Source organism: Cherax quadricarinatus, chromosome 10 (genome assembly GCF_038502225.1).
Source record: "Cherax quadricarinatus isolate ZL_2023a chromosome 10, ASM3850222v1, whole genome shotgun sequence".
NCBI lineage: Eukaryota > Metazoa > Arthropoda > Malacostraca > Decapoda > Parastacidae > Cherax > Cherax quadricarinatus.
Genome location: NC_091301.1, coordinates 25,635,783 through 25,662,516, shown reverse-complemented (window position 1 = coordinate 25,662,516; position 26,734 = coordinate 25,635,783). Strand labels below are relative to the sequence as shown.

Below are 26,734 nucleotides of genomic sequence, written 5' to 3'. Positions count from 1 at the left end.
TACATGTCACCATACATCACTATCCTCATTACAACTCATCACTATCATACATGTCACCATACAACACTACTATACATGTCACCATACATCACTATCCTCATTACAACTCATCACTATCTTCATCACTATCCTCATCACTACCTTTATCACTACCTTCATCACTATCCTCATCACTAACAGTTATCACTACCCTCATCAGTACAGGAAAGACTGTGCTATAACTTAAATTGCCAGGCATACCATCTAAAGGGGACAAAAAGATACAAAACATCCAGGCCATGGGAAAACCTGGGTAGCCACAGCCACTCAAGAGGGAGAGGTTTTTTAGTGCCAGGAAGGAAAAAAAACTGGCAGGAAATGGCAGAAATCGTACACCAAATCCAGTCATTCCTGGAGTGGAACCACAGTCGATGGCCTCCACTCCAAACCAACAGATACAGATACTAATGCCGGAAAAAAAATCCCCCCCCAGTACCAACAATACCACCAGTCCGATAACATTCTTCTTTGCAAATATACAGGGTCTAAAGCCAGCAACAAACAACAAAATACCTTTCATCCGTGGACTGCTTGCAGAGGCAAAGGCAATGTTCGCGGCTTTCACTGAGACCCACATAAAGGATCACTTGGACAACGAAATATGGATCCCAGGTTACAACCTATACAGATGTGACAGAGTGAACAGGCAAAAGGGGGGGGTTGGCCTGTACATTGCAGAGTCACTTGTTTGCACAGAACTGCTTAATGCCTCAAATGATGTAGTGGAAGTTTTAGCAGTAAAGGTCGAGAACCAAAACCTAGTCATTGTGGTAGTCTACAAGCCTCCTGATGCAACATCCCAGCAATTCCAGGAACAGCTGTTAAAAATTGACCACTGTCTGGAAAATCTTCCAGCTCCTGCACCCAACATCTTGCTCCTGGGGGACTTCAACTTAAGGCACCTAAAATGGAGGAATATAGCAAATAATATTGTTGCAGTAATAACACCAGGAGGCAGCTCTGATGAAAACTCACACTCACACGAGCTTTTAAATCTCTGCACAAAATTCAATTTAAACCAGCAAATAATAGAGCCTACTAGACTGGAGAATACACTAGACCTCATCTTCACTAACAATGATGATCTGATAAGAAATGTCACCATATCAAAAACAATATACTCAGATCACAACATAATTGAGGTTCAGACATGTATGCGTGGAGCCCCAGACCGACAAAATGAGACTAGCCACGTGGGAGCATTCACCAAATTCAACTTCAATAACAAAAACATAAAGTGGGACCAAGTAAACCAAGTCCTAACCGATATAAGCTGGGAAGATATACTAAGCAACACAGACCCAAACTTATGCCTAGAACAGATTAACTCGGTGGCACTCGATGTATGCACAAGGCTTATTCCTCTAAGAAAAAGGAGGAGTAGATGTAAAATAGAAAGAGACAGGCGCTCCCTTTACAGGCGACGGAAAAGAATAACAGAGCGGCTAAAAGAGGTCAATATATCTGAAATGCGCAGGGAGACACTGGTCAGAGAAATAGCAAGCATCGAACTTAAGCTAAAAGAATCCTTTAGGAGTCAGGAATCGCGGGAAGAACTAAAAGCCATAAATGAAATCGAAAGAAACCCAAAGTATTTCTTCTCCTATGCCAAATCAAAATCGAGAACAACGTCCAGTATTGGGCCCCTACTTAAACAAGATGGGTCCTACACAGATGACAGCAAGGAAATGAGTGAGCTACTCAAGTCCCAATATGACTCAGTTTTTAGCAAGCCGCTAACCAGACTGAGAGTCGAAGATCAAAATGAATTTTTTATGAGAGCCACAAAATTTGATTAACACAAGCCTATCCGATGTTATCCTGACGCCAAATGACTTCGAACAGGCGATAAATGACATGCCCATGCACTCTGCCCCAGGGCCAGACTCATGGAACTCTGTGTTCATCAAGAACTGCAAGAAGCCCCTATCACGAGCCTTTTCCATCCTATGGAGAGGGAGCATGGACACGGGGGTCGTCCCTCAGTTACTAAAAACAACAGACATAGCCCCACTCCACAAAGGGGGCAGTAAAGCAACAGCAAAGAACTACAGACCAATAGCACTAACATCCCATATCATAAAAATCTTTGAAAGGGTCCTAAGAAGCAAGATCACCACCCATCTAGAAACCCATCAGTTACACAACCCAGGGCAACATGGGTTTAGAACAGGTCGCTCCTGTCTGTCTCAACTACTGGATCACTACGACAAGGTCCTAAATGCACTAGAAGACAAAAAGAATGCAGATGTAATATATACAGACTTTGCAAAAGCCTTCGACAAGTGTGACCACGGCGTAATAGCGCACAAAATGCGCGCTAAAGGAATAACAGGAAAAGTCGGTCGATGGATCTATAATTTCCTCACTAACAGAACACAGAGAGTAGTCATCAACAGAGTAAAGTCCGAGGCAGCTACGGTGAAAAGCTCTGTTCCACAAGGCACAGTACTAGCTCCCATCTTGTTCCTCATCCTCATATCCAACATAGACAAGGATGTCAGCCACAGCACCATGTCTTCCTTTGCAGATGACACCCGAATCTGCATGACAGTGTCTTCCATTGCAGACACTGCAAGGCTCCAGGCGGACATCAACCAAATCTTTCAGTGGGCTGCAGAAAACAATATGAAGTTCAACGATGAGAAATTTCAATTACTCAGATATGGTAAACATGAGGAAATTAAATCTTCATCAGAGTACAAAACAAATTCTGGCCACAAAATAGAGCGAAACACCAACGTCAAAGACCTGGGAGTGATTATGTCGGAGGATCTCACCTTCAAGGACCATAACATTGTATCAATCGCATCTGCTAGAAAAATGACAGGATGGATAATGAGAACCTTCAAAACTAGGGAGGCCAAGCCCATGATGACACTCTTCAGGTCACTTGTTCTATCTAGGCTGGAATATTGCTGCACTCTAACAGCACCTTTCAAGGCAGGTGAAATTGCCGACCTAGAAAATGTACAGAGAACTTTCACGGCGCGCATAACGGAGATAAAACACCTCAATTACTGGGAGCGCTTGAGGTTTCTAAACCTGTATTCCCTGGAACGCAGGAGGGAGAGATACATGATTATATACACCTGGAAAATCCTAGAGGGACTAGTACCGAACTTGCACACGAAAATCACTCACTACGAAAGCAAAAGACTTGGCAGACGATGCACCATCCCTCCAATGAAAAGCAGGGGTGTCACTAGCACGTTAAGAGACCATGCAATAAGTGTCAGGGGCCCGAGACTGTTCAACTGCCTCCCAGCACACATAAGGGGGATTACCAACAGACCCCTGGCAGTCTTCAAGCTGGCACTGGACAAGCACCTAAAGTCAGTTCCTGATCAGCCGGGCTGTGGCTCGTACGTTGGTTTGCGTGCAGCCAGCAGCAACAGCCTGGTTGATCAGGCGCTGATCCACCAGGAGGCCTGGTCACAGACCGGGCCGCGGGGGCGTTGACCCCCGAAACTCTCTCCAGGTAAACTTCAGGTCATCACTATATTCATCACTACCCTTATCACTACCTTCATCACTATCCTGGTCAATACCCTCATCACTATCTTTATCACTATCATCACTATCCTCATCACTACTATGCCTCACCATACCAATATTGTCATTATTATTTTTAAAGTACTTAACCTGGACTATTCACACAGACCCCATTATATAATTATTATACTATCACCTCAACTAAAATCAGTCCTTTCATTTCAAAAATAATAAAAATATCTTCTTAAAAATTTTTAAAAATAAAATTTTTAATTGTGAAAATATCCTCATATATTTTTTGTGGTCTTCTTCAGTGGATGTAGTTCTTGCTTGTTTACTACAAGTGATGGCGGCCAAGAAGAATTGATTCAGTGAAAGAGAGCATCCAGGTCGAAATCATAATCTTGGGTTTCCTGTACAGACACTGGCTTTGTGCCAAAGTTGGCAGGTGCAGTTGTTTCTTGTACAGGTTTTGGTGGTTTGTCAGGGAAGAGAAGCTCTTCAATGAAGGTCTCCAGTTCTTGCTGTTCTTTTGGTGGTTTGTCAGGGAAGAGAAGCTCCTCAATGAAGGTCTCCTGTTCTTGCTGTTCTTTTGGTGGTTTGTCAGGGAAGAGAAGCCCCTGAATGAAGGTCTCCTGTTCTTGCTGTTCTTCTGACTCAGCTGCTGCTCCAGTAGAAACTATAAAGTTGTTTATGTAATTACTTATAAGAGAATCATTGTCAGTAGTAGTTTCCTGACTTGTGACCTTGTTAGATTCCTCATCAGTCTGTACTTCTGGTTCAGTTGTGGAAGGTGGCAGTTCCTTGTCACTGCTTGAATCTTCCTCACCTTCCTTCTCCATTCTTTTTTCTTCTCTTTTAGTTTTTTCCTGTTCCTTCTTCTTTTTGTTGTCTACTAGTTTTTGTTTTTTTCGGGAAATTTCATCCAATAGAGGCTTTTTTCTCTTAGCACTACGTTCATAAAAAGTTTTACCAGAAGTATCAATCCATCTCATTCCTTGATAGGCATACTCAAAGTTAAACCTGGCACTCATTCTCTTGATGCCTATGCCAGAAGTGCTTAAGTGTTTTCCACAGTCCATAGAATTAGCAAGTGGCAGTCCTGCCTCGACTGCGTATTTTGCATATAGTTGAGCTAATTCCATCTGGAAAACAAAATCTTCAGGCTCTTTGGAAATAAGAATATTTTCCTTCAAGAAGCTTTCAAAGCTTTTTCTGCCTACGTAGTTTCTTTCGCATCCGAGGACCACCAGCATGTTCTCCTCGTATTTCTTCATATTGAGGTCTTCCAGCTGGCGAGTCTTGTGTTTCAAGATGTTCTTCTGGACTCCCACTTTGTCTTCAACTAAAGATTATATCTTTGGAGGACGGTTTCTTACCCTCGAAGAGCAGAAGATATTTAGTACTGTTATAGTAAGTCTCTGAGGTACTTCACCTTAGACTATACACTTATAATATAGTCACACTGAAGGAGTTCAATCCTTCAGTGTTTCTTACCCTCGAAGAGCAGAAGATATTTAGTAATGATATAGTAAGTCTCTGAGGTACTTCACTTTAGACTATACACTTATAATATAGACACACTGAAGGAGGTCACTCCTTCAGTGTTTCTTACCCTCGAAGAGCTGAAGATATTTAGTACTGTTATAGTAAATCTCTGAGGTACTTCACTTTAGACTATACACTTATAGTTAGACACACTTAAGGATTTCACTCCTTTAGTGTCTTAACTATATTATAGTACTTCAAGGTCTTAAATATATTACTTCAAGGTCTTAACTATGTTATAGTATTTAAAGGTCTTAAATATAGTATATTACTTCAAGGTTCTTTAATAGTAATGTAGTGAAGCTAATAGTGGAGGAAACTAGAAGTGCTTTGGTTACTCCAGTGATGCAAGTGATGACCGACAGCATCTTGTCGTGATAACTGACAGCATCCTGTAGTGATGACTGACAGCATCCTGTAGTGATAACTGACAGCATCCTGTAGTGATGACTGACAGCATCCTGTAGTGATGACTGACAGCATCCTGTAGTGATGATTGAAAGCACCCTGTAGTGATGATTGAAAGCACCCTGTAATGATGACTGACAGCATCCTGTAGTGATGATTGACAGCATCCTGTAGTGATAACTGACAGCATCCTGTAGTGATGATTGACAGCATCCTGTAGTGATGATTGACACCATCCTGTAGTGATGAATGACAGCATCCTGTAGTGATGAATTACAGCATCCTGTAGTGACGAGTGACAACTGTAGTGATGTTTAATACTTAACAATTTACTGTAGTGATTTTGAGCACATAACAGTTTACTGTAGTGATGTGGAGTATAAAATCCTTAAACGGTCCAAATGTATATATACGTTCTCTTATGTAGCGCCCCAAATGTATATATGTTTCATTTGTCATTCATTCAACATTGGCACAATATGCCTGAGTCGCCTACACATGAGAGAATGGGTGTGCGCACTCAGTGTGTCTGCCATATAAAAAAAATGGGGACACCTGGGTACTACATGTTCTTTTTTCCTATAAAAAAAAATCAATTTTTGGTTTCTCAAAATATTCGGGGTATTGTGTGAGAGAACGTATATATATATGTTTGGACCGTTTACGGGTTAACAGTTCACTGTAGTGATGTAAAGTACATAACACTGTTCTGTAGTGATGTAGAGAACTGAATAGTTTAGTGATTTGTAGTACTGAATAGTTTAGTGATTTGGAGTACTGAATAGTTTACCGTAGTGATGTGGAATACTTAACAATTTACTGTAGTGTATTATTATTTTTTATATAAAAGAAGTACTAAACCCACTCAGGTCACACAGTGGTTCAGGACAGTGTTGCTGCAGCAGAAAGTAGCCAGTGGTGGAGAGGATAACAGAGGTTGAGTTAGAATGGGCTGTCAGAAGTGCTAAAGGAAGTATTATCAAAGTTTGTTTAATAAATCTGTTGCTGTCTAAAAGTTAAACAGGAAGTCTGTGTCGAAGGTGAAGCCGTCAGCAAGGCTGGAAGATAAAGTAATAATAATAATAATAATATCTTTATTACTGCCAGTACACGATACAACTTATACAGACCATAGCTGACATCAATGACATACTACTATATAGAAAGTTCCTTGTTATACCGAGCATTTCCTCCAAATTAGGTCACTTTTGTCCCAGGATGCGACCCACACCAGTCCACTAACACCCAGGATGTGACCCACACCAGTCCACTAACACCCAGGATGTGACACACACCAGTCCACTAACACCCAGGATGCGACCCACACCAGTACACTAACTCCCTGGATAACCCCCACACCAGTACACTAACACTCAGGATGCAACCCACACCAGTCCACTAACACCCAGGATGTGACCCACACCAGTCACCTTACACCCTGGATGTGACCCACACCAGTCACCTTACACCCTGGATGTGACCCACACCAGTCACCTAACACCCAGGATGTGATGCACACTAGTCCACTAACCCCCAAGATGCAACCCACACCAGTCCACTAACACCCAGAATGCAACCCACACCAGGTGATTGACACCCAGGTTCCCACTACACATCAGTACACAACACTACACATCAGTTCACAACACTACATATCAGTACACAACACATCACTAATGATCACTACTACACTACCATACATGTCACCATACAACACTACTATACATGTCACCATACAACACTACTATACAACACTATCATACATGTCACCATACAACACTACCATACATGTCACCATACAACACTACCATACATCACTATCATACATGTCACCATACAACACTACTATACATGTCACCGTACATCACTATCCTCATTACCCTCATCACTATATTCATCACTACCCTTATCACTATCTTCATCACTATCCTCATCACTATCCTGGTCATTACCCTCATCACTATCCTCATCACTACTATGCCTCACCATACCAATATTGTCATTATTATTTTTAAAGTACTTAACCTGGACTATTCACACAGACAGACCCCATTATATAATTATTATACTATCACCTCAACTAAAATCAGTCCTTTCATTTCAAAAATAATAATAATATCTTCTTAAAAAATTTTAAAAATAAAATTTTCAATTGTGAAAATATCCTCATATATTTTTGTGGTCTTCTTCAGTGGATGTAGTTCTTGCTTGTTTACTACAAGTGATGGCAGCCAAGAAGGATTGATTCAGTGAAAGAGAGTATCCAGGTCAAAATCATAATCTTGCTTTTCCTGTACAGACTCTGGCTTTGTGCCAAAGTTGGCAGGTGCAGTTGTTTCTTGTACACGTTTTGGTGGTTTGTCAGGGAAGAGAAGCTCGTCAATGAAGGTCTCCAGTTCTTGCTGTTCTTTTGGTGGTTTGTCAGGGAAGAGAAGCTCCTCAATGAAGGTCTCCTGTTCTTGCTGTTCTTTTGGTGGTTTGTCAGGGAAGAGAAGCCCCTGAATGAAGGTCTCCTGTTCTCGCTGTTCTTCTGACTCAGCTGCTGCTCCAGTAGAAACTATAAAGTTGTTTATGTAATTACTTATAAGAGAATCATTGTCAGTAGTAGTTTCCTGACTTGTGACCTTGTTAGATTCCTCATCAGTCTGTACTTCTGGTTCAGTTGTGGAAGGTGGCAGTTCCTTGTCACTGCTTGAATCTTCCTCACCTTCCTTCTCCATTCTTTTATCTTCTCTTTTAGTTTTTTCCTGTTCCTTCTTCTTTTTGTTGTCTACTAGTTTTTGTTTTTTTCGGGAAATTTCATCCAATAGAGGCTTTTTTCTCTTAGCACTACGTTCATAAAAAGTTTTACCAGAAGTATCAATCCATCTCATTCCTTGATAGGCATACTCAAAGTTAAACCTGGCACTCATTCTCTTGATGCCTATGCCAGAAGTGCTTAAGTGTTTTCCACAGTCCATAGAATTAGCAAGTGGCAGTCCTGCCTCGACTGCGTATTTTGCATATAGTTGAGCTAATTCCATCTGGAAAACAAAATCTTCAGGCTCTTTGGAAATAAGAATATTTTCCTTCAAGAAGCTTTCAAAGCTTTCTCTGCCTACGTAGTTTCTTTCGCATCCGAGGACAACCAGCATGTTCTCCTCGTATTTCTTCATATTGAGGTCTTCCAGCTGGTGAGTCTTGTGTTTCAAGATGTTCTTCTGGACTCCCACTTTGTCTTCAACTAAAGATTATATCTTTGGAGGACGGTTTCTTACCCTCGAAGAGCAGAAGATATTTAGTACTGTTATAGTAAGTCTCTGAGGTACTTCACCTTAGACTATACACTTACATATAGTCACACTGAAGGAGTTCACTCCTTCAGTATATCTTACCCTCGAAGAGCAGAAGATATTTAGTACTGATATAGTAAGTCTCTGAGGTACTTCACTTTAGACTATACACTTATAATATAGTCACACTGAAGGAGTTCAATCCTTCAGTGTTTCTTACCCTCGAAGAGCAGAAGATATTTAGTAATGATATAGTAAGTTTCTGAGGTACTTCACTTTAGACTATACACTTATAATATAGTCACACTGAAGGAGTTCAATCCTTCAGTGTTTCTTACCCTCGAAGAGCAGAAGATATTTAGTACTGATATAATAAGTCTCTGAGGTACTTCACTTTAGACTATACACTTATAGTTAGACACACTCAAGGATTTCACTCCTTCAGTGTCTTAACTATATTACTTCAGTGTCTTAACTATATTATACTACTTCAAGGTCTTATATATAGTACTTCAAGGTCTTAAATATATTACTTCAAGGTGTTAACTACAGTATATTACTTCAAGGTTCTTTAATAGTAATGTAGTGAAGCTAATAGTGAAGGAAATTAGAAGTGCTTTGGTTACTCCAGTGATGCAAGTGATGACTGACAGCATCCTGTAGTGATAACTGACAGTATCCTGTAGTGATGACTGACAGCATCCTGTAGTGATAACTGGCAGCATCCTGTAGTGATGACTGACAGTATCCTGTGGTGATGACTGACAGCATCCTGTAGTGATGACTTACAGCATCCTGTAGTGATGAATGACAGTATCCTGTAGTGATGAATGACAGCATCCTGTAGTGATGAATGACAGTATCCTGTAGTGATGAATGACAGCATCCTGTAGTGATGAATGACAGTATCCTGTAGGCATACCAAAAAATGTGAAACAAAGTCAGTATAGGCCTGAAATTCTCTCAGATAATGATCTCTGTATCTGCAAGTTTTTCATCCAATGGTAGCTCTATCTTCTCAATACTAATAAGGTTGGGGTCGATTAGTGGTAGGACTTCTGCTTCCCTCCGGCGCAACTCCAAGTACCCTTCACGCTGTGCCCAATCGACCATTCTGCAGTAAAAAATAATAAATTCAGGACAAATAGATACTACAATGGGTAATTTGCACTTCCTGCAGAACAATATACAGTACGAGCTGGACAAGCCTGGCCCATAGTAGAGAAACTCTCGAAACTTCAAAGGTATTTCAAAGGCACATGTTTGAGACCTGTTCTACTGTATATTTTACACCAGTAATCATAAGAAATTTCTACCATGCACCATTTTGAATGTACATTGTGAGGTCTTCAAAGACCAATATTATGACTTTGTAAGTAAAAATATTGTAGGGTTACATTCTGAGAAACTCACTAAGTCAAAAATAGCAAAGTCGAACACAATATGCTTAGTAAATAAATAACTACTGTCATTGAATAAGTAAATAAACAGATAATTACTGTAACTAAATAAATACCAGCATTGAAAAGTAAATAAATGAATACAAGTTACAGACTTGCCGCCTTCATGCTGGGTAATTATCTTGAGATTCATCTCCAGAGTAATTGCTTTTCACCATCGTAAAGTCAAAATATTATACGTCGAACTGTCATACGTCAAGGAGGTCTTGATTAGTGTGAACTCAAACAGTGTAAATTTCAATTCACTGCAAAATTAATTAATGCTAGCCCCTCAAGGGAGGTTCCTTGATGCTGGTGAGGGGCTCTTGATCTAGGGAATTTGATCTATGCTCCAGTTCCCTGAATTGAGCCTGAATACCTTCCACCCCTTTCCCTTACAGGCAACATATAATCCCTATGGGTTTAATGCTCCCCCATGATTATAACAATAATTAATGTTAGTTTTTCCACAAACTCTTCAATTCGTGAGCAAAAATTATATATAATTTAAACAGTGCAAATTTGAATAATACGACCGCTTCACAGGATTCATTATTTGCAGTAATCGAGACCTGACTATAGCATAAGGTCGTAACACTGACTATAGCATAAGGTCGTAACAGTCTTCAGGACACATTAGTAGTCTAACAAAACCATGGAATGAGTGGAGTTTAAACCCATGGCGAGCGAGTAGTAAAACTCCAGGTCAAGGGTTCAAACCCCACCCGTTCCATATTTTGAAATCCTGTTATGATTTTGTGAGTCATTAGTAGTCTAACCTGAAATCTGGCAGGTAAGCCCAGACGAATCCTATAGTCACTATACACAGAGTTACACCGAAGAAGAACGTGAGATGCATTATTGTGTTGTCCTCCACTTCCGAGTCATAACTGATCCAGTTCTGAAATATATAAATAAAAATGTAGTTAAATTTAAAAGATTAATGTGTCAAACCTCCAGGTATAAACTATTGGACTTACAGTGTATATAGGAAGTTCTCAGGTAGCAAGAATAACAGTAAACTGTGACAACAGTAACTGTGACATCAGTAACTGTGACAACAGTAACTGTGACAACAATAACTGTGACAACAGTAACTGTGACAACAATAACTGTGACAACAGTAACTGTGACAACAGTAACTGTGACAACAGTGACAATAATTGTGACAACAGCAACAGTGACAACAGTAACTGACAACAGTGACAAAAGTAACTGTGACAACAGTGACAAAAGTAACTGTGACAACAGTAACAGTAACTGACAACAGTAACTGTGACAACAGTAACTGTGACAACAGTAACTGTGACAACAGTAAATGTGACAACAGTAACTGACAACAGCAACAGTAACTGACAACAGTAACTGACAACAGCAACTGTGACAACAGTAACTGACAACAGTAACTGTGACAACAGTAACTGTGACAACAGTAACTGACAACAGCAACTGTGACAACAGTAACTGACAACAGTAACAACAGCAACTGACAACAGTAACAGTAACTGACAACAGCAACTGACAACAGTAACTGACAACAGTAACTGTGACAACAGTAACTGACAACAGTAACTGTGACATTAACAGTGACAACAGTGACAAAAGTAACTGTGACAACAGTAACAGTAACTGTGACAACAGTAACAGTAACTGACAACAGTAAATGTGACAACAGTAACTGTGACAACAGTAACAGTAACAACAGTAACTGTGACAACAGTAACTGACAACAGCAACAGTAACTGACAACAGCAACTGTGACAACAGTAACTGACAACAGTAACTGACAACAGCAACTGTGACAACAGTAACAACAGCAACTGACAACAGTAACAGTAACTGATAACAGCAACTGACAACAGTAACTGACAACAGCAACTGACAACAGCAACTGACAACAGTAACTGACAACAGTAACTGTGACAACAGTAACAGTAACTGTGACAACAGTAACAGTGACAATAACTGTGACAACAGTAACAGTAACTGTGACAACAGTAACTGACAAGAGTAATAGTAATTGCAACAAGTTACAGTAACTGTGAAAACAGTAACTGTGACAACGGTAACTCTGACAACGGTAACTCTGACAACAGTAACTGTGACATTAACAGTAACTGTGACAACAGTAACTGACAGCAGTAACTGTGACAGCAGTGACTGTGACATTAACAGTAACCGTGCCAACATTATAATAAAAAAAGAAGAGCTAAACCTACATGGGCAACAACAGTACCTTAGTCACAGCTGTTTGTTCAGTCTTTGACCTGTTGAAGAATTGAGACACTTATGAAACATATGGGAATCTTTATTGAAGAAACGTTTCGCCACACAGTGGCTTCATCAGTCCAATACAAAGTAGAAGTGGGTAAGGAGAGTAGAAGTTTGAGGTAATCAGTCCCTCAACCTGGAATCGATGTGTTCAGTCCATCACTCTTGTAGGAAGTGCAGCATAGGAACGAACGAAAGTTCAGGTAAAATCCCAAATGGGATGAGCGGGGAAGACGGGACAGACGAAGAATAGTGCATGGGATCTTGGTACAAAGACTTCAACGCTTGCCCAACCTTTGGACGACGACCTACTTACACTAGTGGCAGGTCCCACTGTGATCCCACCTCCTCCTGCTTCAACTCATCTCACCGCAGTATATAAGCCACCTCTCTGGCCCTGTGCTGCACTTCCTACAAGAGTGATGGACTGAACACATCGATTCCAGGTTGAGGGACTGATTACTTCAAACTTCTACTCTCCTTACCCACTTCTACTTTGTATTGGACTGATGAAGCCACTGTGTGGCGAAACATTTCTTCAGTAAAGATTCCCATGTGTTGCATAAGTGTCTCAATTCTTCAACTTGTCGGTTTTCAAAACCATTCATCAGTCTTTGACATGTTCCACCACAGCGTCCGTGACCGTCACGGTGTCCTTGTTCTTCTTGGACGTGGATATACCCACTACCCTGGGCACGAAGACACCATTACTGGGCACCAAAGCACCATTAACGGCCTTTAAAACGTCATTATTAAGCCTAAAAGCCGTCTTGCTCAGCCTGGACAGCGCCGCCATCTTTTTTCCTCTCGCGTTCACGAATAAAAAAATAAATAAATGAAAATGAAAAATGAAATATATCACCATTTCATCAGAAATGTTTATTTTCGAAACGGAATGTTTTTGTGTGTTTTTTTTATATTAGTGGTTACTTAAATGGTAAAGCCAATAGTTGGGTAAAATATTTCGGGTAAACTTTAATTATCCTCCTCCTAGATAATAATAATAATAATAATAATTTCTACGAAGGTTTAAAAGACTAGAGTGGGTTTACGTTTTATCTGGAGTTCACAGGGTGAAGAGGCGGGGGCCAGGAGCTATGACTCGACCCGGCTGGAAGATAAAGTAATAATAATAATAACTTTATTACTGCCAGTACACGATACAACTTATACAGACCATAGCTGACATCAATGACATACTACTATATAGAAAGTTCCTTGTTATACCGAGCATTTCCTGCAAATTAGGTCACTTGTCCCAGGATGTGACCCACACCAGTCCACTAACACCCAGGATGTGACCCACACCAGACCACTAATACCCAGGATGTGACACACCAGTCCACTAACACCCAGGATGTGACTCACCAGTCCACTAACACCCAGGATGTGACCCACACCAGTCCACTAACACCCAGGATGTGACCCACACCAGACCACTAATACCCAGGATGTGACCCATACCAGTCCACTAACACCCAGGATGCGACCCACACCATGTGCTTGTCCAGTGGCAGTCTTCAAGCTGGCACTGGACAAGCACCTAAAGTCAGTTCCGGATCAGCCGGGCTGTGGCTCGTACGTTGGTTTGCGTGCAGCCAGCAGCAACAGCCTGGTTGATCAGGCTCTGATCCACCAGGAGGCCTGGTCACAGACCGGGCCGCGGGGGCGTTGACCCCCGGAACTCTCTCCAGGTAAAACTAACACCCAGGATGCGAACCACACCAGTCCACTAACACCCAGGATGTGACCCACACCAGTCCACTAACACCCAGGATGTGACTCACAACAGTCCACTAACACCCATGATGCGACCCCTCACTCACTACGAAAGCAAAAGACTTGGCAGACGATGCACCATCCCCCCAATGAAAAGCAGGGGTGTCACTAGCACGTTAAGAGACCATACAATAAGTGTCAGGGGCCCGAGACTGTTCAACTGCCTCCCAGCACACATAAGGGGGATTACCAACAGACCCCTGGCAGTCTTCAAGCTGGCACTGGACAAGCACCTAAAGTCAGTTCCTGATCAGCCGGGCTGTGGCTCGTACGTTGGTTTGCGTGCAGCCAGCAGCAACAGCCTGGTTGATCAGGCTCTGATCCACCAGGAGGCCTGGTCACAGACCGGGCCGCGGGGGCGTTGACCCCCGAAACTCTCTCCAGGTAAACTCCAGGTAAACTGGGTTAAGCCAAGGCTAATCTTCGTCTGTCCCGTCCTCCCCGCTGACCCCACCGGAGTCCTAACAGAAGAGCCTTCTATGTCTGTCCTCAATGACTCACGAAATCGTAATGACACGATTGCAAACAAACCATACCACGGGCGGGATTTGAACCCGCGGTCAGAGAGTCTCTGACCGCGGGTTCAAATCCCGACCGTGGTATGGTCTGTTCTCAATGTCTGTCCCACGATCGCCTTAGCTGCTGGGTTAAGCCCTGGCTCTATTTCTACGACTAAAAACACTCCTCTCCAGCGTTATTCTTCGTCTGTCCCGTCTTTCCCGCTCATCCCATTGGGAACTTACCTGAACTTGTTCGTTCGTTCGTTCGCCTTGGCCTCTCAAGGAAGGTTCCTTGATGTTGGTGAGGGGCTCTTGATTTAGGGAATTGGATCTGTGCTCCAGTTCCCCAAATTAAGCCTGAATGCCTTCAACATCCCTTCCCCAGGCGCTGTATAATCCTCCGGGTTTAGCGCTTCCCCCTTGATTATAATAATAATCGTTCGCCTTTGCTCCAGATTCTCCTCCACCACGATGCTGTGAACACTAACTCCAAGGCTGAGGGACTGATTATCTCATCTTTTGTATATAGTTCTACTGTCTTCTAATTATGTCCTAGAATCTGTATTGATAAAGCCACTGGATGGCGAAACGTCTACAATAAAGATATCCAGATGTTGCACATGTGTCTTAACTTTCATATTGTCGGTATTTTATACCTTTCTTGCACAGCTAATGATTTTATTGACGATGATCACACTTACGATTACGAAGGGATCTGCGTGTATGTTTTTTTTTTCTTAATACTGTACAACGTGCTCAGAGTATATATATTTCCAGAGAGAAATTAGGTCAAATAATAACGATCCCATATGGGTTATCAGGAAGCTAACGCATCTACCAGGGGAGAAAAGAGGAATACATAGGCGCATGAAAAGAGGAGAGGTTAACCTTATTGACCAATTTGTTCAGTTTAAAAGAGAAGTAAAAATAGGGGATTAGAAAGGTTAAACGTGACTATGAAATTAGAGTTGCTAATAAATCAAAGACTAATCCAAAAGGACTCTTTCAAGTGTATAGGACGAAGGTGAGGGAAAAAGTAGGACCTCTGAAAACTTGGAATGGACAGCTGATGGATAACGAACTGGAAATGTGTTCTCTATTTAATGACTATTTTTTGTCAGTCTTTACAGAAGAAGACATAAATAAGATTCCAGAAATTAACAATTATTCAGTTCCTGAAGAATTCAAATTAATATTGCTATTACGAGGGACATGGTTATCAAACATATAGATAAACTTAAACAAAGTAAGTCCCCGAGACCCGACGAGTTGTTTTCAAGGGTACCTGGAGTTTACCTGGAGAGAGTTCCGGGGGTCAACGCCCCCGCGGCCCGGTCTGTGACCAGGCCTCCTGATGGATCAGAGCCTGATCAACCAGGCTGTTGCTGCTGGCTGCACGCAAACCAACGTACGAGCCACAGCCCGGCTGATCCGGAACTGACTTTAGGTGCTTGTCCAGTGCCAGCTTGAAGACTGCCAGGGGTCTGTTGGTAATCCCCCTTATGTGTGCTGGGAGGCAGTTGAACAGTCTTGGGCCCCTGACACTTATTGTATGGTCTCTTAACGTGCTAGTGACACCCCTGCTTTTCATTGGGGGGATGGTGCATCGTCTGCCAAGTCTTTTGCTTTCGTAGTGAGTGATTTTCGTGTGCAAGTTCGGTACTAGTCCCTCTAGGATTTTCCAGGTGTATATAATCATGTATCTCTCCCTCCTGCATTCCAGGGAATACAGGTTTAGGAACCTCAAGCGCTCCCAATAATTGAGGTGTTTTATCTCCGTTATGCGCGCCGTGAAAGTTCTCTGTACATTTTCTAGGTCGGCAATTTCACCTGCCTTGAAAGGTGCTGTTAGTGTGCAGCAATATTCCAGCCTAGATAGAACAAGTGACCTGAAGAGTGTCATCATGGGCTTGGCCTCCCTAGTTTTGAAGGTTCTCATTATCCATCTTGTCATTTTTCTAGCAGATGCGATTGATACAATGTTATGGTCCTTGAAGGTGAGATCCTCCGACATGATCACTCCCAGGTCTTTGACGTTGGTGTTTCGCTCTATTTTGTGGCCAGAATTTGTTTTGTACTCTGATGAAGATTTAATTTCCTCATGTTTACCATATCTGAGTAATTGAAATTTCTCATCGTTGAACTTCATACTGTTTTCTGCAGCCCACTGAAAGATTTGGTTGATGTCCGCCTGGAGCTTTGCAGTGTCACAAATGGAAGACACTGTCATGCAGATTCGGGTGTCATCTGCAAAGGAAGACACGGTACTACAATAATGCACCCCTCAAGGAAGGTTCCTTGATGTTGGTGAGGGGCTCTTGATTTAGGGAATTGGATCTGTGCTCCAGTTCCCCGAATTAAGCCTGAATGCCTTCCACATCCCCCCCCAGGCGTTGTATAATCCTCCGGGTTTAGCGCTTCCCCCTTGATTATAATAATAATAATAATACAATAATGCAAGATGGAACTTAGTCAGCCATTAACAAGTGTGTTAAATGTGTCCATCCTTACTGGTGTTGTGCCAGAGATGTGGAATTAGTTAATGAACACAGAGAGTAGTCGTCAACAGAGTAAAGTCCGAGGCAGCTACGGTGAAAAGCTCTGTTCCACAAGGCACAGTACTCGCTCCCATCTTGTTCCTCATCCTCATATCCGACATAGACAAGGATGTCAGCCACAGCACCGTGTCTTCCTTTGCAGATGACACCCGAATCTGCATGACAGTGTCTTCCATTGCAGACACTGCAAGGCTCCAGGCGGACATCAACCAAATCTTTCAGTTGGCTGCAGAAAACAATATGAAGTTCAACGATGAGAAATTTCAATTACTCAGATATGGTAAACATGAGGAAATTAAATCTTCATCAGAGTACAAAACAAATTCTGGCCACAAAATAGAGGGAAACACCAACGTCAAAGACCTGGGAGTGATCATGTCGGAGGATCTCACCTTCAAGGACCATAACATTGTATCAATCACATCTGCTAGAAAAATGACAGGATGGATAATGAGAACCTTCAAAACTAGGGAGGCCAAGCCCATGATGACACTCTTCAGGTCACTTGTCCTATCTAGGCTGGAATATTGCTGCACACTAACAGCACCTTTCAAGGCAGGTGAAATTGCCGACCTAGAAAATGTACAGAGAACTTTCACGGCGCGCATAACGGAGATTAAACACCTCAATTACTGGGAGCGCTTGAGGTTCCTAAACCTGTATTCCCTGGAACGCAGGAGGGAGAGATACATGATTATATACTCCTGGAAAATCCTAGAGGGACTAGTACCGAACTTGCACACGAAAATCACTTACTACGAAAGCAAAAGACTTGGCAGACGATGCACCATCCCCCCAATGAAAAGCAGGGGTGTCACTAGCACGTTAAGAGACCATACAATAAGTGTCAGGGGCCCGAGACTGTTCAACTGCCTCCCAGCACACATAAGGGGGATTACCAACAGACCCCTGGCAGTCTTCAAGCTGGCACTGGACAAGCACCTAAACTCGGTTCCTGATCAGCCGGGCTGTGGCTCGTACGTTGGTTTGCGTGCAGCCAGCAGCAACAGCCTGGTTGATCAGGCTCTGATCCACCAGGAGGCCTGGTCACAGACCGGGCCGCGGGGGCGTTGACCCCCGGAACTCTCTCCAGGTAAACTCCAGGTAAACTCTAGTTCCTGTGTTCAAATCAGGAATAAGTCCATTCCGTCAAATAACCGTCCAATAAGCGTGACATCTATAGTAGGCAAATTATTAGAATCAATTATAGTTGATATTATTAAAAGTCACTTTGAAGAGCATAATTTGATTAATGAATCTCAGCATGGGTTCACTAGAGGTCGTTCCTCTAGTGGAGAGAGTTCCGGGGGTCAACGCCCCCGCGGCCCGGTCTGTGACCAGGCCTCCTGGTGGATCAGAGCCTGATCAACCAGGCTGTTGCTGCTGGCTGCACGCAAACCAACGTACGAGCCACAGCCCGGCTGGTCAGGAACCGACTTTAGGTGCTTGTTCAGTGCCAGCTTGAAGACTGCCAGGGGTCTGTTGGTAATCCCCCTTATGTATGCTGGGAGGCAGTTGAACAGTCTCGGGCCCCTGACACTTATTGTATGATCTCTTAACGTGCTAGTGACACCCCTGCTTTTCATTGGGGGGATGTTGCATCGTCTGCCAAGTCTTTTGCTTTCGTAGTGAGTGATTTTCGTGTGCAAGTTCGGTACTAGTCCCTCTAGGATTTTCCAGGTGTATATAATCATGTATCTCTCCCGCCTGCGTTCCAGGGAATACAGTTTTAGGAACCTCAAGCGCTCCCTGACAAATTTACTGACGTTCTTATTTATTTATTATTTATTTATGTCTCTGCAAATAATACATTGAGATTATGTATTTACAATAATGGGTTGCAATGCAAAGAGAGCCTTTATTATGCCTAGGCATTATGGGCCAACTTGACATTATTGGCTTACTGACATTGAGGCAGTAGACAATGATAAAGAATTTAAGAACATAAGGGAATAAATGGTATAAAATACCGACACAATGGAAACATAAACACATATGCAGTATAATGTGATCCTTTATTGACTACGTTTCGCCCACACAGTGGGCTTTTTCAAGTCACAAAGTTTGTGAGCAGAAGGTCTGCTCACAAACTTATCCAATCTCCTTTCCAAGCTACCCAAGATTTTAGACTCTATAACCCCATTCGGTACATCATCAGATACAACATTCTCCACCTGACCTCAGCATTCTGAACCTGACTATAAATACTCGCGTCCCTTCCACCCCAGGTAGATCTGTTTGTGACTTGAAAAAGTCCACTGTGTGGGCGAAACGTAGTCAATAAAGGATCACATTATACTGCATATGTGTTTATGTTTCCATAAGAACATAAGAACGAAGGAACACTGCAGCAGGCCTCCTGACCCATGCGAGGCAGGTCCAAGTCTCCTACCGGCTTAAGCCAATGCACCCAACCTAGTCAGGTCAGGTCACATTGACTTAAGGGAGGAACACGGCAACTGACCTGGTAGCTCAAGCTGTCAGGTCCAACTCACACCCACCCACATTCACTCATGTACTTATCCAACCTATTTTTAAAGCTACACAACGTTCTGGCCTCTATAACTGTACTTGGGAGTTTGTTCCAGTCTATTACCAAACCAGTACTTTCCTATATCCTTCCTGAATCTGAATTTTTCCAACTTAAAACCATTGCTGCGAGTCCTGTCTAGGCTAGATATTTTCAGCACACTATTTACATCCCCTTTATTTATTCCTGTCTTCCATTTATACACCTCAATCATATCCCCCCTAATTCTACGTCTTTCTAGAGAGTGCAGATTCAGGGCCCTTAGTCTATCCTCATAGGGAAGGTTTCTGATGGTATAAACCTTGGTAATAAATACTGACAAGCTGGTTTAGAAAGACACGTAAGCAAACACTATGACATATTTGAAGATTGAGACACTTATGCAGCATATGGGAATCTTTATTCAGGAAACGTTTCGCCACACAGTGGCTTCATCAGTCCAATACAAAGAGGAAGGCGTAAGGAGAGGAGGAGTATGAGGTAATCAGTCCCTCAACCTGGAGTCGATGTGTTCAGTCCATCAATCTTGTAGAATGTACAGCATAGGGCCGTAGACGTGGCTTATATACTGTAGTGAGGTGAGGTGAAGCAGGCGGAGGCGGGGTCATAGTGGTACCATCCACTAGTCGAAGTAGGTCTTCGTCCAAAGGTTGAACAAGTGTTGAAGAATTCTTTGTAACAAGATCCCATGATGCTGCAGTGTCTGACAGTTGTGATGAATGGTTTGAAAAAACTTGTTCAACCTTTGGACGAAGACCTACTTCGACTAGTGGATGGTACCACTATGACCCCGCCTCCGCCTGCTTCACCTCACCTCACTACAGTATATAAGCCACGTCTACGGCCCTATGCTGTACATTCTACAAGATTGATGGACTGAACACATCGACTCCAGGTTGAGGGACTGATTACCTCGTACTCCTCCTCTCCTTACGCCTTCCTCTTTGTATTGGACTGATGAAGCCACTGTGTGGTGAAACGTTTCCTGAATAAAGATTCCCATATGCTGCATAAGTGTCTCAATCTTCAACTTGTCGTTTTTTCAAACCATTCATCACAACTATGACATATTTATTAGAAAACGTTTCGGTCCTGGGACCTTGATCACTTCTAACATACAGAGGTATGTGTATGTATAATGTTTGCCAGGACCAGGGTCCTGGCACAGGTCTTAATGTTGAGATGACCCGTCTCTGGCTCCTGAAGGAGAATTGATTCTTCACTGTTGCAGCATATAAGCGTTTGGAATTTCACTATTCTTTCAAGCAATGTTCCGGACAGTTCAGCTAGTGTGCTTCATAAGCGACTGAAGTTACTCCAGCTCAGCTGTTTCCTGAGCTGGGGACTGGGCTCTGTCCTCTCTGATAATCTGCGGATTCATGGCATCCACTGCTTCCTGCTCTGTCAGTAAGCACACCCTCAGGAGTGTGCTGACCATCTGCCGGAACATGCTCTGTTGTTCCGTGGAGGTGATTGTGTTGCAGATAATATCCGTGAATGCCTTGAAGAGTGTTAAGAGATCCTCTCTGTTGAGGGCCTGCGTTGTCGGTGGGTTCGAAGCAGTGGACATTATCTGGGCTGTTGTAATCTGTGGGGACTGCTGAGGGTTGTATTTCTTCACTGTGCACACCGTGGGCTGTTGCTGTATGCCAGGTTGTGTACCCGGCATCTGCTGGTGAGGTGCAGCCACAGCCTGCATAGTGGTTGTGCTTGGCAAGGAGGCCGGTGGGGGCTCGTGTAGTGCCGTCTGCTGATTGCGTTGCCCAGATGTTTCCTGATGGCGCCGCTTGTTCCTCAAATTTTTTGTTTCTTCGTTGCGGTAGTGGGGGAGGATGCTCCTGTTCATGACGCCTGGTTGAGTTTTCAAGGGTCGGAAATTCCTGGGCATTGAGTTGGGTTGACTGATAGAGTTCTGCAGTATGGCAGGATTCTCTGCACCCATCGTCTGCTGAGGGTGATGCTCTGCCGTAGCCTGCTGTCTCGTCGTTGGTGTCTTCCAGGCCTCACGAATTCTAGTGAGCCTCTCAGGGCATCGAGGGTTCCAGGCATGGTGTTTCTGCCTGCAATTCGGGCACCGTGGAGTGGGTGGCGATGCATTCTTCAGCTTGGTGATGCATTCCTCGGTAGGGTGGGGCTGGCTGCAGACACTGCAGATTACTCTGTTCGAACAGAGTGCACCCAGGTGTTCGTAACGCTGGCACTTGAAACAGCGAACTGGTTCTGCCGTAAAGGTCCTGACATCGTACCTGCCCCAAGAACCAAGGTCCAGCTGGGATGGCAGCGGTCCTACATGCTGAATGAGGACCTGCCGGGTTGGTGCATTGCCTGCCAATTTTGCCTTGAGACGCTGAGCTGACACGACACTGGGGTGAGCTGCTACTGCCTCGATGGGCATCATCAGCGGGTATCGCATCACTACACCCTTGGTGACCTTCTGCCGAGAATCCAGTTCCTCCAGGGTGAAGGAGCGGTCTGTCTCCATGACTTTCTTCAAGGTGATATGCATTTCCCTGTTGATAGGAGTCAGTATTGGTTCTCCCCTTAGGTTGAACCATATCTTGAACCTCAGTTTGTGCCGTGTTTCCAGGTGTGTAACCACGCCATAGTGGGTTTTGTGTTCCCCATAAGCCTTTACCTTGAATCTGGAAGGTGATTTGAGCTGGTTTACCTGCTCCTTGGAGGGACGGCGTGTCTTACTGTTCACACTGATCCATCCTTCCGTATTCTCTGGCTGCATGTTTAGGCTTGTCAGAACTGGGGACTTTTCCTCTGATGACACGGAGTGGTCTCGCAACTTCTTCGCTAGGATTGCGCCCCACATTTCTAAATCCGGGTCGTCCATTTCTAAATCCGAGTCATCCGTCGTGTCCCTGGAACATCGTGACCTCTTCCTTTCGGCAGAAGCCATGTGTCTGTCCACGTGGTGCTGGACTGTGATGCTGAAGTGTGCTGTTCTGCTCTGCTAATGTAATCTATGCGTCTGCTGCCTTGGCACTGATGATCTCTACTGAACTATACATACAGAACGTACGTACGTACGAAACTTCAGAGCCTCAGTAAGGAAGTTCACAGCTGACCTAGAGACTGTTGATTGGCCTACAGAATTCTCCAAGGCCAATGGTATTGATGACTGGACAGACATTTTTCTTAACAAATTACTTAGACTATACAACAAACATTGTCCTATAAAAACAAAACAGATCACAAACAAACGGCTTGGTTGCCCATGGCTAACCAGCACCATTCTGAAATCCATTGACAAGAAACACCAATATGAAAAGCAATATAGACAGGGCTTAATACACAAAGATACTCTTAAACACTATTCATCAGCTCTCACCAAAGTGATAAAAAAAGCCAAACAACTATACTACTCCAGTAGATTCACAGACACTAGAGGAGATATAAAAAAGACCTGGAAAACACTCTCTCAGATTCTAGGGACCCACAAACTGAGAAAAACCAAGAATATTGTCCTAACTAAACCTAATGAAACACCACTACATCCCACTGACACAGCTAACAAGATAAACGACTTCTTCTCAAACATAGGATCTAATCTCGCCAGTAAAATCCCACATACCAATGCCCATGCCGGGGACTACCTAGATGGAAATTTCCCTAATTCCTTCTATCTTGCACCAACTGAGTCCACGGAAGTCATTGAGATCACAAAGTCACTTAAAAATAACTCGGGGAATCTGTCTCATGTCCCACCATTACTGTACAAGTGAGCGGCCCATGTCCTTTCGCATGCTATTTCATTACTTTTTAACAAGTCAATAGAGACTAGCACCTTCCCGAAACTACTCAAGATGGCAAGGGTTACACCAATACATAAAGGTGGTGACCCTACAGACTTAAACAACTATAGGCCAATATCTAACTTACCATTGCTATCCAAAATCTTTGAGAAACTCGTGCACAGGAGACTGTATTCATTTATAACGGCTCAAAACATACTCAACCCCTGCCAGTTTGGATTCAGGAAAAATAAAAGCACTAATGATGCAATCATAAAAATGCTAGATCTGCTTTACACAGCATTGGAAAATAAGGAATATCCACTAGGAATTTTTATTGACCTAAGAAAAGTTTTGACACAGTAGACCACGACATCCTACTCCACAAACTTGATCACTACGGTATAAGAGGCCATGCGCTTGCTTATTTCAAATCTTACATTACTAATAGGTATCAGTACGTCACCATTAAAGGCACAGCATCAGCAACACGGCCACTTGATACTGGAGTTCCGCAGGGAAGTGTCCTTGGTCCCCTGCTCTTCCTCATATACATCAATGACCTTCCAAACGTATCCCAACACCTGAAACCCATTCTCTTTGCTGATGACACGACTTATGTCATCTCTCACCCTAATCTTGCCACCCTCAAACACCATTGTGAATGAGGAGCTGATTAAAATATCGACTTGGATGACAGCCAATAAACTTACGCTTAACACTGACAAAACCTACTATATTATGTTTGGTAGCAGAGCAGGAGATGCACAAATTAACATTAAGATTGACAACACTCTAATTACCAGAAATAATGGGGGAAAATTCCTAGGCTTATACCTTGACAACAACCTGAATTTCAGCACCCATATCCAGCATATAGCCAAAAAAGTATCCAAAACGGTTGGGATCCTCTCCAAGATACGATACTACGTGCCGCAAAATGCCCTTCTCACACTATACCACTCATTTATCCATACCTCACCTATGCTATTTGTGCTTGGGGATCAACTGCAGCAACACACCTAAAGCCAATAATAACCCAACAAAAAGCTGCAGTAAGAATAATCACTAAATCCCATCCCTGGCAACACCCCCCCCCCCCCCCCACTCTTCATAGATCTAAACTTACTCCCAGTTCAGTACATCCACACTTACTACTGTGCAATCTACATCTACAGGGCCTTAAACTCTAATATCAACCTTGACCTAAAATGCTTTCTTGATAGTTGTGACAGAACCCACAGGCATAACACCAGACATAAACATCTCTACGACATTCCCCGTGTCCGACTAAACCTTTACAAAAATTCAATGTATGTCAAAGGCCCTAAAATCTGGAATACCCTACCTGAGAACTGCAGACACATTCATCACCTTCAAAACTACCATTAGAAAACATCTTATCTCCCTGATACACCCCGTCAACTAACTATACGAATACCACCTGGTGGTTCACACACTCACTCACTCATTTGACCATAAACAGAAATATTAATCTCAGTCTTAAAATAATGAATCCTGTGATACTCCAATACTGAAACTATGTACTGTGCCAAAACAAAAGCATTCACATTGCTAAACTCACAAACTAGTATTTAGTCACTTAGCCATAATACCAACTTACCTCATAATTTGTAATATTTTACAATTAAGAATAAAACTAAGTATGCCCGAAATGCCTAGCCATGCTAAGCGTTCTAGTGGTACACTCAGTAATCTCAATTTTACTACATGTAAACCAAACAATGACCAAATTTCTGTAAACTCAGCATTGTAATCCTTATAGAGAATAAACTTTGAATTTGAATTTGAATTTGAAGATCCCAAATGGGATGAGCGGGGAAGACGGGACAGACGAAGAATAGTGCTGGAGAGGAGTGTTCTAGTGTCGGTGACGGCGATTAGTGAGGCTTCTAGGCACCGTCGGCGTCTGAGATCTGGTTCGGTGAGAACGAGTTGTGCCTCATTCCAGTTCATCAAATGCCCCGTGGAGTCTCTGTGGAGGACACAGGCGTACCTTACATCGTCTCTGTTAGAGGCATTTCGATGCTCATTCAGGCGGACTGCAAGATCTCTGCCTGTCTCGCCTACATATTTCTTGGGACAGAACCCACAGGGAATAGTGTAGACGCCTGCTGTAGAAGTTAGAGGTGTGGGGCTGCGTTTCGTAGTGAGGTCTTTGATAGATGATGTGTTTATGGTGGAAACGTTGATGTTACTCATAGCAAGTGCCCGGCGAGTATTCATGGCAACATCACCACATGGGAGTACTATGAACTGCTTAGGGGGCTGTTCCATGGGCGGTTTATTGAGGATAGCTTGTGCCTTGAGTCTGCAATCTTCAGTTCCCATCTTTCTTCATCCGAGATTGCAGACTCAAGGCACAAGCTATCCTCAACAATTAGGTATCTTTATTTCGAAACGTTTCGCCTACACAGTAGGCTTCTTCAGTCGAGTACAGAAAAGTTGATAGAAGCAGAAGAGCCTTGAAGACGATGTGATCAGTCCATCACCCTTAAAGTTTTGAGGTGGTCAGTCCCTCAGTCTGGAGAAGAGCATTGTTCCATAGTCTGAAACAATATGGAGTTGAAGTAAAGCAAAAAAGCAAACAAGTTCAGGTAAGATCCCAATGGGATGAGCGGGGAAGATGGGACAGATGAAGAATAGCTCTGGAGAGGAGTGTTCTTAATCAGAGAAACAGAGCCAGGGCTTAACCCAGCAGCTAAGGCGATCGTGGGGCAGACTTGAGAACAGGAATAGCAGGGACTGTTGCATAGAACTTGTGGTAGTTGAAGTCTTGAATCTTGAGTAGCTGGCAGCAGGCTAGGTCACATCAGAGGTAGAACACCTGGGAATTATAGGAGTAACTGAGGAGGCAGGTTAGCAATGGAGCCATTTACGAATTTTTTGAAGCTGCTCCTAGATAGGTGGTATAGTTTAGCCTTGTTACTGAATGTGAAACGTAGAGGCTTGATGAACTCAAGAACTTGGGTGAGTGTGAAGTGAAGCGGTGATTCACATGCATACTTGACTGTTCCAGCACCGAGGCTTTTGTAGAGTTCAGTACAGGTCATGGTGTCAGTATTTGAAGGAGAAGTGTAAAAGGTAAGGTTTTCCCATGAGGGTTTACTGGAGTCGTCGTTATCTTCCTC

The 26,734-nt window shown here is 43.1% G+C and overlaps 1 protein-coding gene across 1 annotated transcript; it reads right to left on the bottom strand.

Annotated features, from left to right (window-relative positions):
• Nucleotides 1-6,567: 6,567 nt before the first annotated feature.
• Nucleotides 6,568-13,294, bottom strand: LOC128687799 (NADH dehydrogenase [ubiquinone] 1 beta subcomplex subunit 11, mitochondrial-like). The gene is made up of 4 exons (XM_053775364.2): nucleotides 13,081-13,294; nucleotides 12,438-12,468; nucleotides 10,981-11,102; nucleotides 6,568-9,876 (listed from the first exon to the last, which is right to left on the bottom strand). Exons 1-4 carry the CDS (start codon nucleotides 13,266-13,268, stop codon nucleotides 9,726-9,728), a joined length of 492 nt encoding a protein of 163 aa, XP_053631339.1. The 5' UTR covers nucleotides 13,269-13,294; the 3' UTR covers nucleotides 6,568-9,725.
• Nucleotides 13,295-26,734: the final 13,440 nt, after the last annotated feature.